At 44.7% G+C, this 27,856-nt stretch overlaps 1 protein-coding gene across 2 annotated transcripts; it reads left to right on the forward strand.

Moving 5' to 3' along the window:
* Positions 1–766: 766 nt before the first annotated feature.
* Positions 767–27,856, forward strand: LOC147419561 (casein kinase 1-like protein HD16). 2 transcript variants are annotated; one of them, XM_086506166.1, is made up of 16 exons: positions 767–1,568; positions 1,806–1,931; positions 2,003–2,076; positions 2,200–2,269; positions 2,355–2,410; positions 2,498–2,569; positions 2,652–2,746; positions 2,865–2,931; positions 3,012–3,141; positions 3,665–3,886; positions 3,975–4,108; positions 4,568–4,742; positions 4,823–4,913; positions 5,276–5,433; positions 26,677–26,865; positions 26,997–27,856. In XM_086506166.1, the coding sequence occupies exons 1-16, from the start codon at positions 1,014–1,016 to the stop codon at positions 27,054–27,056; spliced, it is 2,274 nt and encodes a 757-aa protein (XP_086362292.1). In that variant the 5' UTR covers positions 767–1,013; the 3' UTR covers positions 27,057–27,856. The 2 variants fall into 2 exon arrangements, with proteins under 2 accessions (XP_086362292.1, XP_086362293.1); XM_086506167.1 differs by having other exon boundaries at positions 769–1,568; positions 3,668–3,886.

Raw genomic sequence — 27,856 nt, forward strand, 5'->3', positions numbered from 1 at the left:
AATCATGGTCACATACTACTAGCTCAACTTTTAAAAAATTCCTTTTCTTGCTGAGATTCTCGTCCCCCGTCTAAAGTCCCAACCTAAATAGTAAAGCATAAGCTTTCCCTGCTTGTCATCACCATCTTCATCGTCATCGTCATCGTCGCAGCCTTGATCTGCAGTCCTCAACAACCCTTCAACCGTAGCGTAGAACGAGCAAGGCATAGGCTTCGTTAGCAGTATACGATCAAACACAACAAGAGTTGTGATGCAGAGAGAGAGAGAGAGAGAGAGAGAGAGAGAGAGAGAGAGAGAGAGAGAGAGAGAGAGAGAGGGGCTAGCTGGGCTCACCCTACCTCCCCGGCATTGCTCCCCTACCAACAGGTTGCCCCTCCTTCTGCTCCATCTCTCTTCCCCTTCCTCCCACCTAGGCTTGCACTAGGACCTGAGAGCATGCATCACAAAGCATTGAACTGCACTCCCAAAATGGCGGCTCATGTAGCCTCGAAAAAATGGTGTCCGTTTTTTTTTTTTTCATTGCACTGAGTCCTTTTTATGTGTTCACAACGAGACTTTGTGTTGATTCTCCTTTTCTTTATTTTTTCCCCAAAAATCGTATCACCTACTACGATTGACAAGTAAAAGCAATATTTATTTACTCGCATTGACGACCACAAGACAATTGCCGATGTGGCATGCAAATTTGCAACTTTAGGAATAATTGGGATGCAAGTTTTGCGCCCCCCCCCGGGGGGACTTTGGTACTTTTCACAAACGTTCATTCGACCTTGAAAATCTGATATAGAAGTGATATATTATTCCTGTGTGAACCTCGTCTTAAGCTCGAGTCCCCTGCTTGGCTATGGCGTTTTCAGGTTTGTCCCCTCCTTTACATCGACAAATTAACAGCCATGACGTGCGTTAGCATATGATCTGCTGAGTTTTCTGCATTCTGCTGCGGAAAGTGTTCTCCATTTCAAAGATATGTTCCTTCGCCTGCAAGACCTCTCGTTGAAGCGCATGGGTGAAGGATGCCAGAATTGCGCAGCAGGGGAGCACGCAACAAGGAGCGCTCTTCTCCAGATAACAAGTTTTTGCAGGTTTCTGCTAGTTTAGATCCTGCACAGACTAGAAACCCTAGACGCACACAAACTCGAAACCCCAGCACCAGGAAGCTTGCAGGTCCTCCCGCTGGCAAGTCTCTTACGCCACTTCCCAAAGGTTTTGTTCGAACCCGTGCTGCAACTGCGAAGGCAGCTGCGTTAGCGTTTCAACCAGAAGACACAACAGGGAAGCAAGAACCCAGAAACCTTAGCCCTTCTCCTAATCCTAACTGTAGCCCTCTTTGTGAAGCTAATCTCACCCTTACCCCTGCCCCCAGTCCTAAGACCAGAGCCTTGGGGCGTAACAAGCAGGTACGTCAGCGTGAATCTCCCAGTGAGCTTTGTCGACCCGTTGTAGAGGCCGCTCCTGAAGAGAAAGACAAACACTGCAACAAGAAAATGGATGAGGAAAGTGCTGGAAAGAGTGCAGACAGGGTTGCTGGTGGCGATGATGATGCAAACGCAGCACCTCTTCCGGAGAGGGTACATTTCTGTATGCCATTCCTATAGTTCTGTCTGCATCGATGATCTATGCTTACATGTGGGATGCTGGAAAATAGCTGGGAAAGAAGCTAGGTTCTATTCTGATTACGAAGGTGTAGGAGGATCTTAATGTTGATGACATGGATCTTCCAGGAATTGCTCATGTTTTTTTTGGCAATCAAGACATTCTTTCCTCACCAAGGCAGGTCCTCACATTGGGAGTGTTTGGCTTTGCAGGTTCAAGTCGGGGGATCGCCAGTCTATAAAATTGAAAAGAAGTTGGGAAAAGGTGGATTTGGTCAAGTATACGTAGGTAGAAGGATTAGTGGTGGAACAGAAAGGACAGGCCCACAAGCTCTGGAGGTGTGTATGCTTATTATTCAAATCATGCTATTTCCCTTATTGACGAGGATTTTGTAACTGTCTGCTGGCAGGTTGCACTCAAGTTTGAACATAGGAATAGCAAAGGCTGTAATCATGGTCCTCCATATGAGTGGCAAGTCTACAAGTACGGTAGCCTGCTAGAGTTATTCCTCATGTTTTGTGTAGCTATTATCAAGCTTCTAGTTTTCAGTTAGCAGATTTGTGGGCATGTTCATAAGTCTTTTGTACATCGTCCAAATTGTTGCAGTACTCTCGGAGGCAGTCATGGAGTACCACGTGTACATTTCAAGGGTCGTCAAGGGGATTATTATGTCATGGTAGATTTAGGGCTGCCTTGTCTACTTATCAGAATGTTTCTTATCAGCCAATTTCAAATGCCTTTGTCTCCTCGTTGTCCCTCAGGTCATGGATATGCTGGGACCTAGCCTTTGGGACATTTGGAACACTTCTGGCCAAGCGTACTTTCCCACCCAAGCGTTCATGTATCACAGGTGATGTATGGATTTATGAATTAATGCTAATATGCTCTGTTTTTGTGTCTCCAGGATGTGCACAGAGATGGTTGCATGCATTGCTGTGGAAGCCATTTCCATACTTGAAAAATTGCATGCAAGGGGGTGAGTCTTTCTATTATTTTGTAACTCGTGATTGCATTTGAGATCTGATGTTAGTATCTTGAGTCATGTATGTTTATTGCAGCTATGTCCATGGAGATGTCAAACCTGAAAATTTTTTACTTGGTCAAGCTGGAACAGTCGATGAGAAAAAGTTATATCTGATTGACCTTGGTTTAGGTAAACGTATTATTGAAGGACCATCCTTCTTGCCAGTTCTTGGTGGGCTGAAGATAATGGTTTGGGTCTTTAGTGTAAGAAGCTGTATGTGTCTGATTTCTTTATTGCTTACCTTCAGCTACAAAGTGGCGAGACTCTAATTCTGGACAGCACGTGGAGTATGATCAAAGGCCTGACGTTTTCAGGCAAGTAAAAATGAGAAGCATTTGATAAGTATTTCATGGGAAAGTTTGGTATCATGCTGATATTGTCTGGTTCATTGCAGAGGAACTGTACGTTATGCCAGCGTACATGCGCATTTGGGTAGAACCGGTAGTCGCAGAGATGATTTTGAGTCTCTTGCTTACACACTAATTTTCCTTCTTCGAGGTCGTTTACCCTGGCAAGGCTTTCAGGTATTTCTTTAACTTTTCGGTTGCTGTCTTTTTCTTTTCGTACTGACCTTAGAAAATTTGGCTTAACTCCTAAACCGAAGAGTATTTAATTTAGTTTTTTGTGCGCATGTGCATTGCCTTGGAAATTATTAGCAGAAAGTACATACTATAGAGAAGCACAGCGAAGTGAAAGTGCCTACACACACTGCTGTTTTTCATCCAGTGGCAGTATATACAAGACCATGGCTTTACTCTCCGTATATGGTGTTATTTTAATCAACACAATCAGTTCAAGTCTGCTCAATGCCGGTGTAGGCCATTGTTTGGAAGTCATACCTCTGCACAAACACCGTCTGTAGGTTTCGGGTAGATGAATAGGATGAGCTGCTTCAGTTCGTGCTTGTGCTGATTGTTCTGTGACATATGCCTTTTGTTGCTTGTTTTAAATTTCTTTTTTGTGACATCACCATGTTATACATATTAATTTATATTGTATTCAGATTTTCAGGGGTTGAGCTTTTATCGTTTATTTCTTCGTTGATAGCAGGGTGACAACAAAGGTTTTCTTGTGTGCAAGAAGAAAATGGCCACTTCACCAGATATGCTTTGCTGTTTTTGCCCTCCTCCCTTCAAGAATTTTCTGGAAACTGTAGTGAATATGAAGTTTGACGAGGAACCAAATTATGCAAATCTTGTTTCTTTGTTTGATGGAATTATTGGACCAAATCCTGACATCAGGCCAATTAACACCGATGGTGCTCAGAAGGTAGGCTACTGCGGGAGGAGGTGGGCATGTTTAATTTCATATGCAGTTATGTCTTTTGCCTGTGTGATGCCTATTTGGGCTGTTTCAGGTGGGTCAAAAACGAGGTAGGTTGACCATGGAAGATACTGAAGGAGATGAGCAGCCAAAGAAAAAAGTCCGACTTGGAATGCCTGCTACCCAATGGATATCTGTGTACAATGCACGGCGGCCCATGAAACAAAGGTATTTATTGTGCATATCTGTGTTATTCGGTGACATGTGCTTCTGTTCGCCGATCAAGCTAGTGTTTATGACTTCATATTCTGGGCTCTCTGGTAGTTGTGCGGTTGAAAATGCCCACTCTTCATGAGGTTAGAGAAGGGGAACATTGGACAAAGTGGTCCTACACTGAATTGAGAACTTTGGAGTTGCAGTTGTGCCATGAGCAAAAGCTCTCCCAGTACACTGACATCCCTCACAACATGGATTGATTGAGATTTTATACAGTTTCCATCTTGATGGTGGTCTTATTCATATGGCAAATGATGAAATGATGAAATGAGGGAAAGTGCTGCAGGATGTAGTTTGGGCTGTGTGCGAGCGTGTTATACGTAATGATGAGCTGGAACAGTGTAATTTGGTCCAAATTTCAGAGATGGTGCGAGGCATGTCTAACTGGCTTTGTATGTTATCATGGATTAGGTACCACTATAATGTGGCGGACAACAGACTTGCACAGCATATTGACAAAGGGAATGAGGACGGACTGCACATTAGCAGTGTGGCTTCTTCTACAAACTTATGGGCGCTCATTATGGATGCTGGAACTGGTTTCACTTCCCAAGTCTATGAACTCTCACAGTTTTTTCTTCATAAGGTTAGACACATCAGGACTTGGTTATTGATATCCACAAGGGTGACTTAATCTGGTAACAATGTGGGTTGGCTTTTTTTTAGGAGTGGATTGTGGAGCAGTGGGAAAAAAACTACTACATAAGTGCCATTGCAGGAGCCAACAATGGAAGCTCTTTGGTGGTAATGTCAAAGGGTAGGTGTTCATGGTTGTTGAGCCCAAAAATGTTGAAGCAGGCTATGCATGTTTGTGTGGCAGAGTTCTAGTCTTTATTTTTACCTCTTCCTGAACCTGGCTTGCTCTCTTTGCTGTTGCTCTTGATTTATGTCATGTGGAAAGATAGTCTTATTCTATGATTTATTCTGAGTGGACATTATGGTGCGTGCCTGCATGTGATCTATGAAATCCTTTTATTTATCGTAATTGTTGACCACATTGAAGCGTTTAATAGAATTGTTCATTACTGTATCTTTGGTGCTGATTCTTGGTGGTTTGGGACACTTATAAAAACGCAATGTTGCCATGTAATTAATCATTTTGGAACTTATGGAATGTAGGTACACAATATACTCAGCAGTCATACAAAGTGAGTGACTCTTTCCCATTCAAGTGGATTAATAAGAAATGGAGGGAAGGTTTTTTTGTGACCTCTATGGCAACTGCTGGAAGCCGATGGGGGGTTGTCATGTCTCGCAATGCTGGATTTTCTGAACAGGTAAGGATGCTCAATTGTTTATCTTTGAATTTTGTCTTTTCAAGAAGGGCTATGTAGCAATCTTCCAGCTCAACAGTTTCTCAAACCCATTTGAATAATTTCTGAAATTGGCTCTATTATTTTAAGATCATTATTAGGGTTTTAGGGCGCTTATTAATTTATTCAAACACCAAGGCCTTCTGAACGGCTTACATGAGGCCTTAGCATTTATCTTAGGTTTCTATTCAAGCTCATTTTCATCTACAGTCATCTCTCAAGTTTCTAGTTATACCATATGTAAGGAGAATGCTTGAAGTCCTTCTGTTTGTTTTTGAGTCCCTCCAATTTTGAGTGAATCTTTGAGAAATGGGCAAGATTGTGCTGAAACTTTCATAATTTTGTGTAGGGATGTATCTGTAGCTCTTTATTTAGCTACCTAGTAGATGTCTTAGACAATGATCTCGCCTTGCTTTTCAAGACGCTGAAGGATGAAAACCTAAGTTTCGGTGCAGCGTATCAACTTTCAAGTTGCATTTTTGATAGTTTTTCTTTCTGCATGCATGGGTGAGTTATTGTATAAAGCTTAAATTGGACGTGTGAGTATTTTGACTAAATTATCATTGTTGTCATGATCTTTAAGTCTCTTTATTGCTTGTGTGAAGAGCACTCCGCCAAAATTTGCACCTTGTTGATAGGCCTTACTGTTCACGCAAAGTTCTTTGCCTGAGGGTTATGCCTCCACAGTGGCGACTTTCTCATCACGCATAATCTGAGGATTGTGACTAAATTATCATTATCGTCATGATCATTGAGACTCTTTCATGTATAGTCAGTTTACATGGGGTTTTAAAAAATTATGTAAATTTTGGGGATTGGCCGGGGCGCCCTCAATGAGTTCAATAAATAACTTGCACTGCGCAAGGTTGGAGGGCACGCTAGGTGTCACAAAACGGGAGCGTACACGAGCACTTAGAAATCTGAAAAATATAATACTTTGCAAACATGAGAGAAGGGAGAAAATCGACACAGTATTGGGGACCGGAAGATGGGCTGGTCCCCCCCCCCCCCCCCCCCCCCCTCGTTAAGAGTATTCTTTATTCAGGGAGAATTCTTATACAAGCACGAGAACCCGAGGAAACCTCTCCGTTCTGTAATCTTAGACCCGAAGGTCGTACTTTCGCGTAAAGGGCTTGGACACAAGGCCATTCCTTCCCGTAAGGGACTTAGGCGCGAGGCCGTACTTTCTCGTAAGGGACTTAGGCGTGAAGCCGTACTTCCCGTGAGGGGCTTTCTCGTAAGACGGGAGATTCCTGCAAAACAAACCACACAAAGCAACAATTCTCAATGCGTATCAACACCTTATACCTGTCGCTCCTTGCTCGGAAAAGCGACCTCCGTACTCGGTCGTCACACGAACACTTGCAATTTCCGTCGCAAACCCTTGCTCCAGAATCCTAGCGCTAGCTTCTTCTGCTTCTTCCGGCATGTTTTTTTGAAACTGAACGCTGGCTGCTACTTTATAGGGCGTGGCACCGGGCGGGAATAGAGGCCGAAAAAGCAGAACCCTGGCGCCCTAGAGAGAGGAGAGATAAAGATAGCTGAATCTGGCGCTCTCTAGAGAGAGGAGAGAGAGAGATCGTTGATTTTCAGCCTGCGTAGCCTATTAGCGCTGGTTTTTGAGAGCCTTGCTTTATTTTATTAATAAAAGGGCTGGTCACTTAAAAGTGACCGGCCACTTTATAAAATAAAGTGTGAACCTGTTCAAACTTTAAAAACTCACTCAGTTAGTGAAAACAATGCTACACGAACACATTCCAGGCGTCCTTGGGTGCAGAACACGGCACAGATGCAATGTAGACATAGACTCCTCGCGGGAAAGCATCTGCCCTCCCGCGAATGTTACTGCTTTTCGTAAAAAGCTTCATTGAACCCATCTTTATTCTTGTGCTTGCGTTCTTACGCGTATTTTCTTACTCAGTTCGGATTTCCTCCTTAGCCTACGGAATGCCCCCTTATTGATGCACCCGTCACCCATCATGTGACGCATCAGGGGCACTCGTAACCCGGCCCTTTCCACCGAACTTACGGAAACTCCTTCGCGATGTTTACCGTCACCCATCAAATGACACATCAGAGTTGTCCGTTCTTGATGGCAGTTTCTGTAGCTACAATCTTGTAACAATTCTTAGTGCACACAATAAAATATCCTAAAAAGAGATTAATCATTAAAAATAAGAAAATAGTTCAATTAGCAACATCCCTCTGGCTTCTAAACAGTTGACCTCAACTGTAGTGCTTGGACATATACCTCCAGTATCTCGGGATAAGCTGCTAATTCCTCCTGCGTCATCGACTTAGCATCAAGATTCGAATAGTTCTTAAACCTAACCAAATACTTCCGTGTTATTTTTCTAGACTTGAGAGGCCGCTCCTGATGACTTACTATCTGCTCCGGTTGGAGTATTTCTTCTGTTTCCTCAACCTCAAGAGGTTCCTCAGCACTAGGCTGGCTTGGAGGCGGTCCCACATACGGCCGGAGTAAACTGACATGGAAAGCATTATGGATCTTCCAATTAGGCGGTAGCTCTAATTGGAAGGTGACATCATTCACTCGCTCAATGATCTTAAACGGCCCATAATAACGGGTAGAAAGTTTTACCACCTTCCCCTTATGAGACGCTTGTTTCTTAAGTCTTACCTTCTCAAACTTGAGTAAGACTAACTGTCCGACTGTTAAGTCTAGATTCCTCCTGTGCTTGTCTGCAGCTTTCTTATGCTTTTCCTGAGAGCGTAGAATAGCTCTCCTAACTTGCCCGTAGGCTGTGTCCAAATCTCGGACAAATTCATCTGCTGCGAAGATCTTATCCTTAGTTAAAAGGATCGGTGGAAGCAAAGGCTTACCATAGAGAATCTCAAAAGGTGCTTTCCCCGTCGATGAGTGTATGGTATTGTTATACGCATACTCGACAAGAGGCAAATATTTCTCCCAGTCAGATTGCCGGTCTGACACATAAGCTTTTAACATATCCAATACTGTGGAATTGGCTATCTCACTTTGCCCGTCCGTTTGAGGATGGTAGGCAGATGAAAAATTCAGCTTCGTACCAAGATTATCCATCAAGGCACGCCAAAAATTTCTTGTCATGCGAGGATCTCGATCACTCACAATAGACTTAGGCATTCCATGATGCTTAAAGATCTGTGCCAGAAAGACCTTAGCCATATGATCTGCTTTGATCGTTTTCTTGACTGGTATAAAGTGTGCTTGCTTGCTAAACCTGTCCACAATGGTCTAGATCGCGTCATTTCCAGTCTGAGTTCTAGGGAGGTCCATGATAAAGTCCATGGCAATACTTTCCCAAGGTTCATTAGGCACAGGCAATGGTTGTAGCAACCCAGGCGTCTTATGCCGATCATACTTCACTGTTTGGCAAACCAAGCATTCCCTGACATATTTATCAATGTCTGCTTTAAGGCTAGGCCAAAAGAAATATCTTTCCATTTCTAAGGTCGTAGGGAGAATACCCCAATGACCCGCATAAGGCGAAGCGTGTGCTTCATCCATGATCTTCTTTCTTAATGGTTCCGCCACACATATGGCCTGATGGTGGTAGAGATAACCGTCCCGAATGGAATAGGGAAACTCTTTCTCTCCACGATGTAGCTTTCCCCAGATGGTGGAAAAGTCTGGGTCATTCGGATACAAATCCGGTAGTGCTTCTAATTCTTGGTGATACACCGAAGTAATAGCGTTCACCCTTGGCCGCCTAGACAATGGGTCCGCGACCACATTCTTACTCCTAGCCGTGTGAAGGATCTGGAAGTGAAACATAGACAAAAAGTTTGCCCATCTCATCTGCTTCTCAGATAGTTTTTCTTTGCGTAAGAAAATACCGCAAACTCTGGTGATCAGTCTTGATCACAAAATCCGCTCCTAGAAGATAGTGCTTCCAGTTGGATAAGGCGTGAATCATAGTCGTGAGTTCCTTTTCGTAGATTGATGCATGCAACTCTGCATCCTTAAGCCGTCTGCTTTTGTAGGTCACTGCATGGCCTTCTTGATTTAACACTGCTTCGATGCAATCGCCTGAAGCATCGCAGTGAACCTCAAATGGTTTCCTTAAGTCAGGCACTATCAAAATAGGTCCATGGCTTAGCAAGTACTTGGGCCGATCAAAAGCTCCTTGTTGTCTCGATCCCCATCTGAAAGGAATCTTCTTCTTTGTCAAGTCATGAAGTGGTCCTGCTACATGAGCAAATCCTCGGACATACCTTCGATAATACAAACATAATCCCAGGAAACTACGTACATCATGTACCGTAGTGGGAATAGGCCAATCTTCTACCACTCGGATCTTGGCAGGATCCATACTCACTTGATTGTGAGAGACTATATGGCTGAGATAGTGTATCTTTGAGAGAAAGAACTCGCTCTTCTTTGCATTCACATGTAACTCATGCTTTCGCAATTCTTGAAACACTAAGTCCAAGTGCTTCCGATGTTCCTCTTCTGACTTAGAGAAGATGAGTATGTCGTCAAAGAATACTCCCGTAAAAGCTCGATACGGGCTGAAAATGCGGTCAATCATGCGATTGAACGTCGTAGGAGCGTTGGTCAAGCCGAAAGGCATTACCAAAAATTCATATAGTCCAAAGGTTGTGCGGAAAGCAGTTTTATGGACATCCTCAGGGGTGATCCGTATCTAATGATACCCACTCTTTAAGTCTATGCGACTAAAGACACTTGCACCCGGCAACTTATCAAGTATATCATCAATTCGATGGATCGGAAAGCGATTCTTGATCGTGATCTTGTTTAAAGACCTATAGTCTATGCACATTCGAAACGTGCCATCTTTCTTCTGCACCAGTAAAACTGGAGAGCAATAGGGTGAAGCACTGGGCCGTACTAACCCTTTCTCTAGAAGCTCATTAACTTGCTTCAAAATTTCCTCTTGCTGAGCAAGACTCACCTGATAAGGGGGTTGATTGGGAGGCGAGCTACCCGGTATGAGATCTATGCGGTGATCTTCCGGGCGTACCGGAGGGAGTTCATCAGGAAGTGTTTCCGTAAAACAATCTTTGTACTTTTCAATAAATTGAAGACGCTTAATTTCCAGACTAGAGAGAGAGTCCCTACTAGTTTTATCCTTCTCACGTGCAAAAATCAAGTAAGCAGAAACACACTTCTTCATTTCTTTCTTAATGGAGATATGGCTTACAATTGGGGACTGCCAATCTCCTACATCAGCATGAATCTTTATTTTCTTACCCCCATGATCAAAAGTGAGGGTCTTTTCCACATAATCGGGAATAGGTGTCATGTGGAAGTGCCATGGCATACCCAAGATGATATCACATCCCTCGATGGGTGCCATCAAAAATGATTCGCGGTCCTTGTACTTGTCAATCCGAAGATTGAGCTGTCCTTGCACGGGAGTTGCATTGGTTGTCAACCCCTCGAATGCCAATCCGGATGTAACTGGTGTGCCAAGCTGAGCCCGTGTGAGGCACAAACGTTCCGCAGTATCCAGGGAGATGAAGTTATCCGTGGATCCTGGATCATAAAGAATCAGTACTCGCTGGTTGTTCAAAGACCCTCAGCCCTTCAGAAGTTGACGCTTCCCTTTCTCCGTTTCTGTGTTTCCTTGAACATCTGGAATTGAGTTCGAACTTGGTGGTGCGGGTTCCTTCCTTGCTTTCTCTTGCCTCGTAGAGGCTTGTTCTTGCCGTTGCTGCTTTAGCAAGCAATCCGGTTTCATATGTCCTTTCTCGCCACAGTAGAAGCATCTTCTTGCCTCTCTGAAAGTTTGAAGTTGAGTAGGAGAAAGATACTTAGTTCGCTTGCCATTGCCCTCTGGCTTCTTAGAGTGATCATCGTCCCTAGATGGAGGACGTTTTCTTCCTTGGCCCCCATGGTCATCGTAGACCCCTCTTTGTCTTGCACGGTAAGTGCTATGCTCCATTTTTCTGGGCGTCCCAGTTGAGTGCAAATCCTCATCAATGATTGCTGACTCCATCATCCTCTAAAGAGTATCATGCGGATACACTTTCATACTCTTTCGAAGCTGCGGTTGAAGACCCGCTTTGAACTTCCGTTTCTTTTCCTCGTCGGCAATTTTCATGAAGGGAGTGACCTAGTGACCTTCAGAAGAACCGACCAATACTTGTCCACATAAGTCGTTACTCTTTCATGTTCCTTCTAGGCAAGCCAGTCCCATTCCTTCCGTATGTCCTACTCGAAGTCGGGTGGAAGAAATTGTTCATAAAATTCAGATTTGAAGCTCTCCCAAGTTCTGGCCTGAGAACCTTCCAGAATCTTGGCTAACCACCAATTACTTGCCGTTTCCTTGAGGTGCATCCCCACATGGCGTAATTTGGATCTTTCTGTGAAGTGCCCATTGGTAAAGGCGACTTCAAACTGTCTGAAGAAAGAGAGTGCCTTGGAGATGTCTCTCTGTCCGTTGCAGGTTTCGAACTTGATGTCCTTGTCGCCCGATTTGAAGACTCTCATGCAATGTTGAGACTTGCGACCATGCTTCTTGAATCGAGGCTTATCTATAGGTGGATGTAGGGTAGTAGTAGTAGCGTCTTCCTTCTTCTGACGAGATGATCGAGAAGTAGAAGTATAATCAAAAGAGTAAGATGGAGATGAGATAGAGATGTCCTTGCTCTTGTCTAGCAAAGAGAGCGCTTTTTCCTGGCCTTTCCTTGGAGTAGGCCGTTCATTCCGATCCGAAGATCCTTTGTGCACCTCTGCACGTTCTTCTTCTCTTTCCTCCTTTGGTCTCACGCCAACAGTGTTGTCTGGATGCATGGCTGCATCGGTTCCATTCGTTTTCTTCATTCCGCCCAAGAGCTTTTGGACATCTGGCAATACTAAGATTTGTTGCAAATCCGCAAGCTGAGCTTGCACTTGTTGAAGCTCCTCTTCAACGCTTCTCCCTTGGCCCGACATGGTTCTGCCCGTTCTTCCCGGAATCGTCCTTCTTTGCAGAGAAAGAGAGGAGTCCGAGCTCTGATACCACTGTCACAAAACGGGAGCGTACATGAGCACTTAGAAATCTCAAAAATATAATACTTTGCAAACATGAGAGAAGGGAGAAAATCGACACAGTATTGGGGACCAGAAGATGGGCTGGTCCCCCCCCTTGTTAAGAGTATTCTTTATTCAGGGAGAATTCTTATACAAGCACGAGAACCCGAGGAAACCCCTCCGTTCTATAATCTTAGATCCGAAGGTTGTGCTTTCCCGTAAAGGGCTTGGGCACAAGGCCGTTCCTTCCCTTAAGGGACTTAGGCGCGAGGCCGTACTTTCTCGTAAGGGACTTAGGCGTGAAGCCGTACTTCCCGTGAGGGGCTTTCTCGTAAGACGGGAGATTCCTGCAAAACAAACCACACAAAGCAACAATTCTCAATGCGTATCAACACCTTATACCTGTCGCTCCTTGCTCGGAAAAGCGACCTCCGTACTCGGTCGTCACACGAACACTTGCAATTTCCGTCGCAAACCCTTGCTCCAGAATCCTAGCGCTAGCTTCTTCTGCTTCTTCCGGCATGTTTTTTTGAAACTGAACGCTGGCTGCTACTTTATAGGGCGTGGCACCGGGCGGGAATAGAGGCCGAAAAAGCAGAACCCTGGCGCCCTAGAGAGAGGAGAGATAAAGATAGCTGAATCTGGCGCTCTCTAGAGAGAGGAGAGAGAGAGATCGTTGATTTTCAGCCTGCGTAGCCTATTAGCGCTGGTTTTTGAGAGCCTTGCTTTATTTTATTAATAAAAGGGCTGGTCACTTAAAAGTGACCGGCCACTCTATAAAATAAAGTGTGAACCTGTTCAAACTTTAAAAACTCACTCAGTTAGTGAAAACAATGCTACACGAACACATTCCAGGCGTCCTTGGGTGCAGAACACGGCACAGATGCAATGTAGACATAGACTCCTCGCGGGAAAGCATCTGCCCTCCCGCGAATGTTACTGCTTTTCGTAAAAAGCTTCATTGAACCCATCTTTATTCTTGTGCTTGCGTTCTTACGCGTATTTTCTTACTCAGTTCGGATTTCCTCCTTAGCCTACGGAATGCCCCCTTATTGATGCACCCGTCACCCATCATGTGACGCATCAGGGGCATTCGTAACCCGGCCCTTTCCACCGAACTTACGAAAACTCCTTTGCGATGTTTACCGTCACCCATCAAATGACACATCAGAGTTGTCCGTTCTTGATGGCAGTTCCTGTAGCTACAATCTTTTAACAGTTCTTAGTGCACACAATAAAATATCCTAAAAGAGATTAATCATTAAAAATAAGAAAATAGTTCAATTAGCAACACTAGGGGAAGGGGCATACGCCAGGGCCAGAAATCTCAAGGGGGTGCGACCCTTCATTTGCAAGAGGTACAACGCATACATGGATACGTTGCTGGCTGCGAAGGGGCACACCCTATGTGCAACCCTTGAGGGGAAATGGTGCCTATTCGGTGTACAAAATTTTTCGGGTACGCCGCGCACACCCATCTCTCGTCTTTATATGTGTAGAGTATAGAAGTGAACAAAACAATTCAAGTTACCTCATGCTCGTTTGTGTGTGTGTGTACCACCTTTCTTTTGCTTCCATGCAACTCCGAGAAGGGAGTAGAGTGTAGCGGCGAGGGTGAGAGGCTCACAACCTTTGGGTCCCGGAAAAAAATTGCTCTGATACCATTGTAAGGATTCTAGGTACTAATCCTTAACTAATTACTTAAACTCATGATTAAGACTTAAGAAACTTGAACGGAACTCAAAAACAAGACCCAGAAGACTATGTGTTTGATTGATTGATCGAATGGTTGAAAACTTAGTACAATAGGCTCCTTATATAGGAGACGAAGAGACACAAATGAAAAGACATGTCTCATGGTGAAGAGACATGACTTTAGACGTAAAGAAACATCCTTTCGTCGAAGAACTGCAACCATTGGACGAAGAGTCGCAACCGAAGAGCGAAAGGGTGTGACCAATCGTCGAAGGAGTGTGGCTTTGGGCGAAGAGACACTTCTCCTGAGCGAAGGGTCATGACCATCCAAGCTTAGGGTTCTCCTTGGCATGGCACTTTGCATATCTGCAACTAGGAGTAGATGTAATACTGCAACATAGTCACAATCGTGACATGGGTTGTGGTCGATAAACTCGCAAAAATGGCGAAGTTTATACCAACAAAGTCGACAAGAGAAAGCAATGAGTTGGCGGTTTTATTTGTCGATCAGCTTTACAAGCTGAATAGTCTGTCAAAGGATATCGTCAGTGATCGAGATACTAAGTTCATTGCGCGATTTTGGCGAGATGTGTTTGATCATCTTCAGACGAAGTTGAGTATGTCGTCTTCTGACCATTCCGAGTCTGACGGACAAACTGAGAGGATGTGTCACCGGGAGGTTTATTTTTCTTGTTGCCTAAATAAGTACTAGATATTTTTATTTATTTTTCATTTTTACTTGTTTTCCCTCGAACCCTTGAAAAGGTGCAAGTGGGCATTGCATGGCCAGTGTGAAACGGCTGTGGCCGAATAGGTTTCTCACAGTGGGAGTTTGGGTCGGTCAGTCTGGGACTGGTCGGGCGAGTTAGCACTGAATTCTAATGAGTATGGAAGCTTGTGTGCGCCAAATGAAGTCTGGGCCACTCGGAAAGTCACTTATAACTTTATAAGTCAGTGGGAACTAGAGAATTAACTCAAAAGGGGCAAACTGGACACATGGCGGCTCCAGGTAGTTTTTCCACTTCCAACATGAAGAGGGGGTGCCCAATTTGAGAGAGGAGGCTGATTTTGAACACAAGTGACCTACAGTGTGTGTGTGAGTAGTGGGTGCAGGTCTACAGCTTTAATGGAAAGCTTGCCTTCTCCTCTGTCTCATGTAGCGCGATGACTTGCTCTCGTGCATCTCTCTCTCCCCTTCGGCACATATGGTAATGGCCCACTAGTTGGGCTACTCAGTTGAACATGTATAGTTTTGGGGGTTTATGCGCGTTTGCCAAGGCAAGAGCCTTCTGAACAGGAACCGGATTAGCTAATTGCTAATCCCCCACAGGTACGCACAGTTCCATCACGAAAGATTGCGAGTTTGGAGAGTTTTCTCGCGTGAAAACTCGTCCAATTCACAGGGGAACTGTCCCATTGTGTGCGGGAGCCCTTGGGACACGCGTAGGCGTGTTCGCTCCGCTAAAAACGATCCGAAACAGTGAATTACAGCCTGCTGTGTTTTTCTGCAGGTTTAGGGTTTCGCACCTAAACTGCAAGGGAACACCGGGGGAACCTCGTGAGAGCCTTGGGATGCGTGTACAGGCTTTTGGGCACCCGGCAGTGAAAAACAGGGAATTACAGCCCGTCGAATTTCTGTGACAGCTCACCAGAAAGCTTCCAGATAGCGAGGGAATCTGTCCTAGACAGGTGCTTTTGACCTATAGAGGTTTTTGCGTTGTTATGTTGCCAAAATCAGGTCGAAAACCTGCGTTTTCAGCCCTCGCCAGGTTTGGACAGCTTTGTGAAAGCTTGTGCTAAGTGGTCGGATCGTCTACCTTAATTTGAATAAAGAAATACCGAAAGGGTTGCCAGTCTTTGGGGCCTACAGGGTGTCGGTCTCGTGTGCGCAGTGACATTCTAGTCGCTGGACGCAACTGTGTTCTCTTCCCTTCTCAGTGCTCTGTGTAAAGTTAACAGGTGATTGAAATAGTACCGCCCTCTACGTTGTACATGCCGGTTATATGGTTCCATCGACGGGATAGTCACTTTTTCTTCAAAAAGTGCAGCGTGGATTGTTGTGGGTGAAAGCAACACAGAGCTTGTCGTTATGGCAGAGAAGAGAGACCAAGTACTTGAAGAGGGATCTTCGTCACATGGCACGGAGAAAGTTCCTTCAGCTCTTCAAGAAGAGGACAGGTTGTTTAGAACTCAACTGCGTTGCTGCATGGACATGTTTCAGCAGTTGGCTAACAACCCAAGGATGCAGGAGTTCTTACAGGCTCCGACACAGGGTTTTCAACCTCCTACATAGGGCATGACTGAGCCGTTGCAAGAAAAGTAGATTTTCAATGCGCAGAGGACTCATGATGCTCGAGGGAAAGCCCATGTGGTTGAGCAACTAGCGGTGTCCAATGATCCAAAGCAACTTGCTTTAGCTGGACGGGAACCGCTTGTGAATGGTCAAGGGAGTAATGAACACTCTGCTGCGTCAGACCCTCCTATTACCTATCCTGGTTATTTTGGAGGTGGATCATGGTTTCAAGCTATGGCTGGACCTTCCACAGGTTATATGCAAGGGAATGTGTTCGGGACAATGCAAACAGGCATGGGTAACCCTATGTACGCGAACATGGGTGTCCAACGAGGTTTTGAGGGTGCCTATGGCCAATTTCGAGTGCCTGGAACACAATTTGGTATGGCTGGTTTTTCGCAGCCATACGTACAAAATGCAGATATGACAGGGAAAACAATTGATGCGAGTGCTAGAATGAACACTCATGGAGCACCATTGTTACAGGCACTTGTTTATGATAATGTGGCTCCTTTGGGTCAGCTTAAGGATTACAAGGAAGGTGGGCAGGGAGTGAAGTTTGAAACTTTTAGAGGAACTGAGGACCAATTGAAGGCTTTGACCTTCATACAACAGTTCGATGCAGCTTATGCTGGAGGAAACTTCACGGAATCTTCAAAGATACGCAAGGCTACCACTTTCTTGAAAGGGAATGCGCTTCAATGGTGGACCGCATTGTTGAACCAAGGTCAAGCCCCAACAACGTGGGTCCAATTCAAACAACTTTTTGCGCCTGCATGGTTGACAAACACTTTTGAAGTGGATGTGATGACAGAATGGCACGAGTTGAATGCTAAACAGTGTGCGAATATGGAAGAGTACAATAAAGAGTTTTGGGCCGCATTGTTGCCAGTCACCTCTTACAGGTTTGTGCCATTGTCAAAACAAATTGAGAAGTATTGTTGCGGATTGCCCAAGAAAATCAAGGACTACTGCACGAAGACTACTGCCATGAATATGTTCCAGTTGATAGAGAATGCAAGAGTGGCCAGTAATCTGTCGAAGGGAGATTCCGATGGATTTAATAGCCACAAGAAAGGGTCCCAGGGCAAACAGTTTTCAGCCAAGGGCAATGTTGCAGCAAAGCCTTCTGAGCCTTCCACAAAGAAGCCCTCCACTGAAGAAGGTGATACGTCCAAGAAGCAGTCTAAGTCTTCTTCGGGACGAGGACAAGGACAAAAAAGGCATTTTTCTGGCAAAACTTTTGAAGAAAGGAAAGCTCTTAGGGAGGCCAAGAAATGCTACATTTGTGAACAGGAAGGACATTTTGCAAATGAATGCCCACAGAAGAAGTCACAGGATAAGGATGACAAGTCAGACCATAAAGGGAAGAAGCCAAAGCCAAGTGCAGGACTTGTTCCAGATTTGGTTGGAGACCAGCCAAACACAGATGCCACAGAGCTGTGCAGAGCTTGGGGCAAAGTTAGAGACCAAACAATGCAGGTTTTCTTTGATCCAGGAGCCCGTGCAAATTTCATATCACCAGAATTGGCATCAAAGTTGGGCATTCGTGTAGAGGAGATGGGTATGACAGGGTTTGGCATGCCCAGGTCATTCAGAGCCTGTTACTCCCATTTTGGGAAAGATTCGTCTGCACATTCAGAGCTATGTGGATGTGGAAGAATTTCATATTATGCCACTTGAGGGCTGTGATGTGTTACTGGGTATCCCATGGTGTTACAGGTTGCATGCTATGGTGGATACTTACAACAAAAAGATTACCCTTGTACATAGAGGAAAGACTCATGTCCTTGATGTAAAGCTTAAAGGCGAGTTTGTTCCAGTTGTTTCTGCTTCTGCTATTTCATCTGTAATAAAGAATCATCTTTCTGCGTACTTGATCTTTGCAAAAGAAGTACTTCAAGTTGTATCTAATTTGTCTACCTTAGATAAAGACAGGTCAACTTTTTTGAGTGGTTTCAGTGATTGTTTTTCGGACTCTTTGCCAGGGGAGTTACCTCCTGAGAGACCTGAGGATCATATTATAGATCTTGTGCCAGGTTCTAGTCCACCGAAGAGACCACCATACAGGGTTAGTGCAGCCAAGCAGAAAGAGATTATGAGTCAGGTCAACGAGCTTTTAGAGAAGGGGCTGATTCAGCCCAGTTCATCCCCTTTTTGTTCGCCTGTACTCTTAGTGCAGAAGAAGGATGGTTCATGGCGTATGTGCATTGACTATCGCGCCTTGAATAAGAATACCATCAAGAACAGGTTCCCCATACCGAGGATAGATGACATTCTTGATCGGCTTGAGGGAGCGTCATTGTTTACAAAAATAGACCTAAAGAGTGGGTACCATCAGATACGCATTAGGCCAGAAGATGTCCATAAGACTGCGTTCAGGACAACATTTGGTCTCTATGAGTTTCTTGTCATGCCATTTGGTCTCACAAATGCTCCTGCCACGTTTAATAGAATGATGGACATAATTTTTAGACCACATAGAAACTTCGTGGGTACCTTCTTTGATGACATGATTGTCTATTCGAAGTCCGAAGAGGAGCATAGGGATCACTTGACTGCAGTTTTCAATGAGTTACGTAAGAACAGGCTACTCATTAATGCGAAGAAGAGTGAATTCTTTTTGCAAGAAATTCACTTCCTTGGGCACATTGTTTCAAAGGATGGGGTACGCATGGATCTCGCTAAAGTGAAAGCAATTAGGTCATGGCCAGACTTGAAGTCCGTACATGACATTCGAAGCTTTCTAGGCTTATGTTCCTACTACAGGAGGTTCATCCGAAATTTTGCTGAGATTGCTTCTCCACTCCATGCACTACAAGGAAAAGAAGTTACTTTCAAGTGGACAGTCAAGGAAATTTTAGCGTTCAAACACTTGAAAGAGAAGCTGACTTCAGATCCGGTAATCATTTTGCCAGATCTTTCAAAACCTTTTGTGGTTCAGTGTGATGCGTGTGGCCATAGTCTTGGTGCAGTTCTAATGCAGAATGGCCGAGTAGTCGCATATGAGAGCAGAATTCTTTTGAAGACTGAAAGAAACTTGCAAGTCTATGAGAAAGAATTGCTGGCAGTAATTCATGCTCTCACTAGTTGGAAACACTATCTGCTAGGGGCTGATTTTGTTGTCCAAACGGATCATCAAACCTTGCGATATTTTCTCACACTGACGAAGTTGTCTGAGAAGCACATGCGATGGGCAAACATCTTGTCAATGTTCCATTTTCAGATTGTGCATGTGCAAGGGAAAAAGAATGTGGTGGTTGATGCGTTGTCACGAAAGCCCCAAATTTCAGCAGTGTCAATTCCGTACCATTGTGAACTAGACGAAATGAAGACACAATATGCTGAAGATTCAGATTTTGCAAGGATCTATGATCAGCTTGTTGATGGGCAACATCATGAGCACTATATGCTTAAGAATGACTTTCTCATGATGCATGGAAAGTTATGTGTTACTAAACAGTTACGGCCAAAGATTTTGATGGAAAGTCACACTCCACCTTATGCTGGGCATCGTGGAATTGATGCGACAGTGAAAGGGGTTGAGGCATTCTTCTATTGGTCAACTTTACGTCAAGATGTTGACACATTTGTAAGATCATGCTTAGTATGCCAAAAAGTCAAATTTGACAGACAAAAGCAACGGGGATTGTTGTAGCCATTGCCGATCCCTGATAGGCCATGGGAAAGCATAGCAATGGACTTTATCTTTGATCTTTTAAGAACGCAAACAGGCAATGATGGGATTTGGACTATCATTTGTAGGTTCAGTAAGCAGGCCCATTTCATTCCTTGAGGAAGAAGATAAAGCCAGAACACATGGTCAAGATATTCATGAGCAATATCTTTAAATATCACGGGATGCCTCAGTCAATTGTCAGTGACAGGGATCCACGTATGACGAGTCTTTATTGTTTGAGAACATGGGCACTACGCTAAAGTTCTCTTCTTCGTTTCATCCGCAAACTGATGGACAGTCAGAAGAGGCAAATTCTACTGTTCTGGACCTGCTCAAATGTTATGTGTCAGAGCACAAGGCAACTTGGGAACACCATCTTCCATTGGTTGAATATGCTTACAATAACATTGTGGATAGGTCAACAGGTAAGGCACCATTTGAGATAGTGGAAGGAGGGAAGAAAGTCCCGCCCATTTTGCAGACTAAGGACAAGGATTTTGAGGCAGACAAGTATGTGCAAGATATGGATGAAACATACAAGAAGATAAAGATTGCTCTTGAGAAGACTCAAGCTAAACAAAAGAAAGCCGCTGATCGTCACCGTTGTGAACTTGTATTTTCACTTGGTGATTGGGTGCTTTTGCGCTTTGAAAAGACCAGGTTAAGGAAAAGGAAAGACAAGGAACGCTTGTTTCCTAAGCTCAGTATGCGATATTATGGTCCTTTTCAGATTTCAGAAAAGATCAGCGATGTAGCTTACAGATTAAAGCTACCAGAAGGCTGGAAAATACATAATGCTTTTCATGTCAGCCTTCTAAGACCCTTTGTTGGTAATGTGCCAGAGAATATGCTTGATGAGGAACAACCCGAAGTGGAAGAATTGGATGAAATCCTTGTTCCTGAACAAATATTGGCACATAAAGAAAGAAAGGTTAGAGGAAAGGTTGCAAGACGCTATTTGGTGAAGTTCAAGAACTATCCATCGTTGGATGCCAAATGGATGGAAGAGTCTGAATTGCTTAATTCACCTCAGCTATTGCAATTGTATCTTGAAGCCTTTCAGATGGAACCCACAGTGACTTGATGTAGCCTTTCTGGAGCAAGGCAAGAGCATGGTTCATGATGCTCAAGAGAGTAGTTAAGCAATTGTATCTACTCTTTCCATACAGAATTTAGCTAGAGAAGTTTGTGCTTGAGAGTACACTAGAAGACTTCTATGCTTGATATATGTGTCGTAGCCAGGTTGGTGGGATTGTTTAATCGTCCAACGCTACATTTCCGGAAGCATGTATATCTTGGATTCCCATCATAGAATATATGTGATATCAGGAGATACTGCATGTATTATTGGCATGCAAGCGAGGTCGCTTGCAGTATTTCACGGGTGGGGTGTGTCACCGGGAGGTTTATTTTTCTTGTTGCCTAAATAAGTACTAGATATTTTTATTTATTTTTCATTTTTACTTGTTTTCCCCGGAACCCTTGAAAAGGTGCAAGTGGACATTGCATGGCCAGTGTGAAACGACTGTGGCCGAATAGGTTTCTCACAGCGGGAGTTTGGGTCGGTCAGTCTGGGACTGGTCGGGCGAGTTAGCACTGAATTCTGATGAGTATGGAAGCTTGTGTGCGCCAAATGAAGTCTGGGCCACTCGGAAAGTCACTTATAACTTTATAAGTCAGTGGAAACTAGAGAATTAACTCAAAAGGGGCAAACTGGACACATGGCGGCTCCAGGTAGTTTTTCCACTTCCAACATGAAGAGGGGGTGCCCAATTTGAGAGAGGAGGCTGATTTTGAACACAAGTGACCTACAGTGTGTGTGTGAGTAGTGGGTGCAGGTCTACAGCTTTAATGGAAAGCTTGCCTTCTCCTCTGTCTCATGTAGCGCGATGACTTGCTCTCGTGCATCTCTCTCTCCCCATGGGCACATATGGTAATGGCCCACTAGTTGGGCTACTCAGTTGAACATGTATAGTTTTGGGGGTTTATGCGCGTTTGCCAAGGCAAGAGCCTTCTGAACAGGAACCGGATTAGCTAATTGCTAATCCCCCACAGGTACGCATAGTTCCATCGCGAGATTGCGAGTTTGGAGAGTTTTCTCGCGTGAAAACTCGTCCAATTCACAGGGGAACTGTCCCATTGTGTGCGGGAGCCCTTGGGACATGCGTAGGCGTGTTCGCTCCGCTAAAAACGATCCGAAACAGCGAATTACAGCCTGCTGTGTTTTTCTGCAGGTTTAGGGTTTCGCACCTAAACTGCAAGGGAACACCGGGGGAGCCTCGTGAGAGCCTTGGGATGCGTGTACAGGCTTTTGGACACCCGGCAGTGAAAAATAGGGAATTACAGCCCGCTGAATTTCTGTGACAGCTCACCAGAAAGCTTTCAGATAGCGAGGGAATCCGTCCTAGACAGGTTCTTTTGACCTACAGGGGTTTTTGCGTCGTTATGTTGCCAAAATCAGGTTGAAAACCTGCGTTTTCAGCCCTCGCCAGGTTTGGACAGCTTTGTGAAAGCTTGTGCTAAGTGGTCGGATCGTCTATCTTAATTTGAATAAAGAAATACCGAAAGGGGCGCCAGTCTTTGGGGCCTACAGGGTGTCGGTCTCGTGGGTGCAGTGACATTCTAGTCGCTGGACGCAATTGTGTTCTCTTCCCTTCTCAGTGCTCTGTGTAAAGTTTACAAGTGATTGAAATAGTACCGCCCTCTACGTTGTATAGGCCGGTTATAGCATGAATCATATGTTAGAGGACATGTTAAGAGCTTATGTCTCTCACAAGTAGTCTGATTGGGAAAGGTATCTTCCACAATTGGAGTTTGCCTGTGATAGTAGCAAGCATTCTGCTACCAGATTTAGCCTGTTCACGTTGATATATGGATTCAAGCCTAAATCCCCGATTGCTATTGGGTTAGAGAAAGTCTAGGATCTCCAGATTCGAGATTTCTTGTATGATATATAGGAAATACTCGGATTGGCCAAGTATAGTATAAGGAGTGCTTGTGATCGAGTCACTAATTATGCTAATCAAAAGAGATCTCCCAGGACTCCAGAGGATGGACAATGGGTCTATTTGAAGATAGCCAAGGATTCCAAGACTGTGCGAACGGGAAAGCATTGTAAGATGTCAACTAGATATTGTGGTCCGTTCTTGATAACAAAGAAAATTGGTCAAGTTGCTTATAAAGTGGCTCTTCCTCCGGATGTTAGTGTACATCCAGTGTTTCATGTTAGTCGCGTTAAAGAAAAATTAGACGAAGCTGACGTTGTTGTGGCTATCAAGGAAAATGTATGGCAAGATATACAAACTGAGTATATATAGAACCAGAGGCGGTTTTAGATCATTGTACCCGTCATTCGCGCCAAAAGGCTTATGGCAACTACTCAATTAAATGGAAGGGTCAATTTGAAAGGTTTGCTACTTGGGAATTAATTAGAGCTTTGAACGCTCAATATCCCCACTTTATTGATGAGGATATCAATGGTTCTTAAACGGGGGAAGTATGTTATGTCCCGCTTACAAGGGGGGAGATCTAGCCTAGACGCCATCGAGATGGGCGTCCAATGCCGGGCGGACGTAGTGTGAACGCGGCCAGTGTGGCCGGCCATTATTATAAAGGGAGGCCAAGGCCTCATTTGTAGTTATCTATCCCGTTGGCAGAGTGCGAGTGGTTAGCCCATTAGCCTAGCAGTGCGCAAGGTCAACTAGAGGAGGTAAGGCCGGGTGGTATGTGACGCTCGATCGTACAAGTGCACGCCTGTCCTAGCACAGGGGGAGCTGGCGGATGGTGGCTATGGTCGGGTGGTTCGTTGGATGCGTGTTTGTAGGCGGTTCGTGTAGCCGGGTGTAAGGAAGTGAATGTTGAACTTTGCTCAAGATGAGTGCTCCGAACTGTGCTCAAGGATTCCTTTTACTTACGGAAGGGAGAGCCTTCCGTTCCTTTAGTAAGAGAGTACAATGGACACAAACAAAGTGGTGAACACTGTGAATGAAGGTGCTGAGACTGAAAGATAGAGAGAGAAGAATACGACACCAGAATGTTGGCAAACCCTCCTCCGAAGGCCCCACTCTCTATGGCGAGAGCGGTCTACTTATGATTGCACAAATCTCTACAATGCTTGGACTTGCCGACGATGTTGATGACGATGAGGACGAGGAAGCTAAAATTTGGAAATGCTAACGGTTGAAATCTGTAAATCTTTATCTGTTGAATTCTGACTCTATGTCGATGACGATGTGCTGAAAACGCAGAGGTTCTTGAGTTTCTTCTTTATCTGTGTTAGAGAAGGATCTTCTCTTCACCCAAGTTCTGCTCTTTCTTGCGGGTGCACCCCTTGGCGGCCTTGCGCTCACACCAAGGTTACTGTTTTCCACCTCACGTCGATTGGCCGGCCGCTAAGTGCACGGTCCGCTCTCAATGAGTGAAAAGAGAACAAGGGGAGGCTGGACAAGCCCTTCTTTCTTGGGTTTCCTGTCACTCTTCAAAAACACGATTAGGAATTGACACGCCCAGGAGGTCTTGGGTTACCTGCGACCACAACAAACAAAAAAAATTATGTGGTTCTTTCCTTGAGTGATACAGAACACTGTCAAAGCTCTGATACCAATGTAAGGTGCAGCGGAAGTGAATGTTGAACTTTGCTCAAGATGAGTGCTCCGAACTGTGCTCAAGGATTCCTTTTACTTACGGAAGGGAGAGCCTTCCGTTCCTTTAGTGCGAGAGTGCAATGGACACAACAAAGTGGTGAACACTGTGAATGAAGGGGCTGAGACTGAGAGATAGAGAGAGAAGAATATGACACGAGAATGTTGTCAAACCCTCCTTCGAAGGACCCACTCTCTATGGCGAGAGCGGTTTACTAAGATTGCACAAATCTCTGCAATGCTTGGACTTGCCGACGATGTCAATGACGACGAGATGGGCTGAAATCTGGAAATGCTAATGGCTGAAATCTGCAAATCTTTATCTGCTGAATTCTGACCCTATGTCGATGACGACGATGCGACGACGACGCGCTGAAAACGCAGATGCTGAAAGCTGCATTTTCCGGGTTGAATCTGCAAACTTCGCGGGATCTGACGTGGGGTGAGGATCTGCTGCGGGAAGGTGAGATATGCGAGGTTCGGGGGTTCTACGGCGGTATTTGACTGCTGAAAACTGAAAACGCTGGTCTACTTGTTGGTTCGATCGCGAAGATCTGCAAAAACGTTGGTTGGTCTCGTTGACCCAAAAACACTAGGCTGAATTCTGTGCTTGTAGTGGAAATCTGCTATTGCTAGGTCTGATCTGTTGTCATGCTGTGGAATCTGCTAATGCTAGGGCTGATCTGCTGTCATGCTGTGGCCGGGGCTGATCTGCAATGCAAAAACGATGAGGCTGATCTTGATGCAAAAACGCTGGGTCTTCTGATGGCTGAAAACGTTGGGTTTTGTTGCCCCGGGGGGGGGGGGGGGGGTCTTGCTGAGAATGTGCTTGCTGAACCCTTTGTTTGTGTTGCCTCTTTTGCCCGAAAGTGCTAGCGTTAGGTTTCTATATATACAAGCTTATCAAATTTGCCCTACCTAGTTTCCAACAAAAGTCACTTAAAAATAATAAGTGAAAATTGGCTAAAATAGGAAAAATAGGTCTATGCACTGTAAAAATACTCCTGATAGGTTCCGATGGAAATCTGATGATCATGCTGTGTGCAACCAGAGGATATGCATCTACTCTAAGTGTCTGGACATGCACGGTTTGCGAATAGAGTCACAAAGGTGCCAGATCACTTCCCAATCTAACAGAACTGACCCCATGTCATGAAGTAGCTTGTCCACGTACACATAGGGTTAGATGTGTCACGTGACACCGGGAGATCCACTCCGTGTGTTCGTTTCAAGCTTGCTCTTTGGACTTGCTTAAGAAGTTTAGGAGCTTCATCTAAAGGGGCCGCTTTTAGGCTAGAATTAAGGGCCATTGATGTTATAGATTGTCTCCATGAAATGTACTTTTAATATACTTCCATACCCGTATGCGTATGCGTATGCGTATGCTTCCTGTGTTTTTCAATCTATGATTGGAGGTTGGGGGTTGAGCCGACAGGTAAAGTGCATCTTAGAATCTCATAAAGATTCCGAAATTGGTGAGGTTTTCGATTTTCAGTTCCAAACGAGGAAATTGTGAGATATAACGAGGACATATAGGAGTGAGGGACCTTTGCTGCGTCAAATAATCCATGGTTGTCCGTGTTTGATGATCGGCATCTATAGGTTCGAGTAGCTTTTGAAGTGTAATAGACTTGGTTACCCCAAGCCGAAGATCTAGAGCAACATGTGAGAGAAACTGAACTACGACACGGCAAGCCAGAGTTCCGCGCCCAGAAGCACTAGCCCCAAAGATTGGTGCCCCTCCCCATGTCATATGTTTAGAATGAAGTCTGTGGTGGGTTGGCTTGTAGTGCTTGTAAGTTGTTAAGAAGCAGTCAGACCAGGCGCATATTTGGTTTCTGTCTTTACTGACAGCGCTATCTGGTTTCGCCTGCATGTTACTTGCTCTATGTTATGACTCATTTTTCCTGGTATATTACAGGTGGTCGAATTGGATTTCTTGTATCCTAGTGAAGGTATTCATCGCAGGTGGGACAATGGCTACCGAATCACAGCAACAGCGGCAACTTGGGATCAGGCTGCTTTTATATTAAGTGTACCCAAAAAGAAGCCGATTGACGAGACACAGGAGACGCTACGAACTTCTGCTTTCCCTAACACTCACGTTAAGGTACATTTAGATGATTAGAAAACTGATTTTCAGCATGGCTTGTGTGAGAAGGTGGCACAAAGACAGGCAGCTACCTTATGCGGCTCTTTTTTATTTATTTATTTTGCATTTCTTAAATGTCGTTATTGCAGGAGAAATGGTCGAAGAACCTCTACATAGCCTCTGTAAGCTATGGAAGAACGGTTTCGTAGGAGATACTTTCTCCAAACCTGAGTGGCTTCAGCAGGACTGGTTACATTTGTTCTTCTCCTCTTTGCAAAAGGAACATGGAGATAAATTTGGCCAATGTGCTTAGTAATCCTGCTGAAGTTAAACCGCTGTTCACCTTGTGCGGCTGTTGTAAGTACATGTCCTTTCTCCTGCTGAGAACGGACAAGGATGCCCAGGTTGTGTCAGGGAGCTTCCATGGTGGTGAAGGTTGTGGTTGGCTAGGCCAGAAGGTTGTGGTGCCTCATGGTTCTATTCGGAGCTATCACAGTCTTTGCGGCTGTGCGAGGACAAATTGTAGATATGACATGTTCAGCAAGCTGTACCAGAATTGCTAACTAACCCCTAGCAAACTTTCTGCCCAGAGTACGGAAGGTATACTCCATCTCAACTCTGTATCGGTGATGTAAATTTTGGTTCACAAAGATGTACTCATACTAAGATTAGGTCTCTTAACCTGCTGCAAAGGTCAGGGTTAAAGAATACTGTTAGCTGTTTGGCGTGCGTGAGTTGCTTGCAGTGCACTTGTTTGTCGGTCGAGCTATGCTGCAGACGGACACTCCACAATTTCTTAATTCAACAGACCTAGCACATCTTTTTTTGCTGCAGGCTGGCCCACTTGTGCATGTCCACACGCGTGAACATAGTACGCATGTATGCACAAGGTGAAAATCAATGCTGATGGCAGAAAGAAAAGCTCTTCGTCCACAAGCTGCATTTGCGTGGCTTTGTAAACATGTTGGACCTTAGCCATCTTGCTTCCGTCAATGGATTGCTTGAGGTC

Source organism: Adiantum capillus-veneris, chromosome 29 (genome assembly GCF_014529385.1).
Source record: "Adiantum capillus-veneris isolate H3 chromosome 29, ASM1452938v2, whole genome shotgun sequence".
Taxonomy (NCBI): domain Eukaryota; kingdom Viridiplantae; phylum Streptophyta; class Polypodiopsida; order Polypodiales; family Pteridaceae; genus Adiantum; species Adiantum capillus-veneris.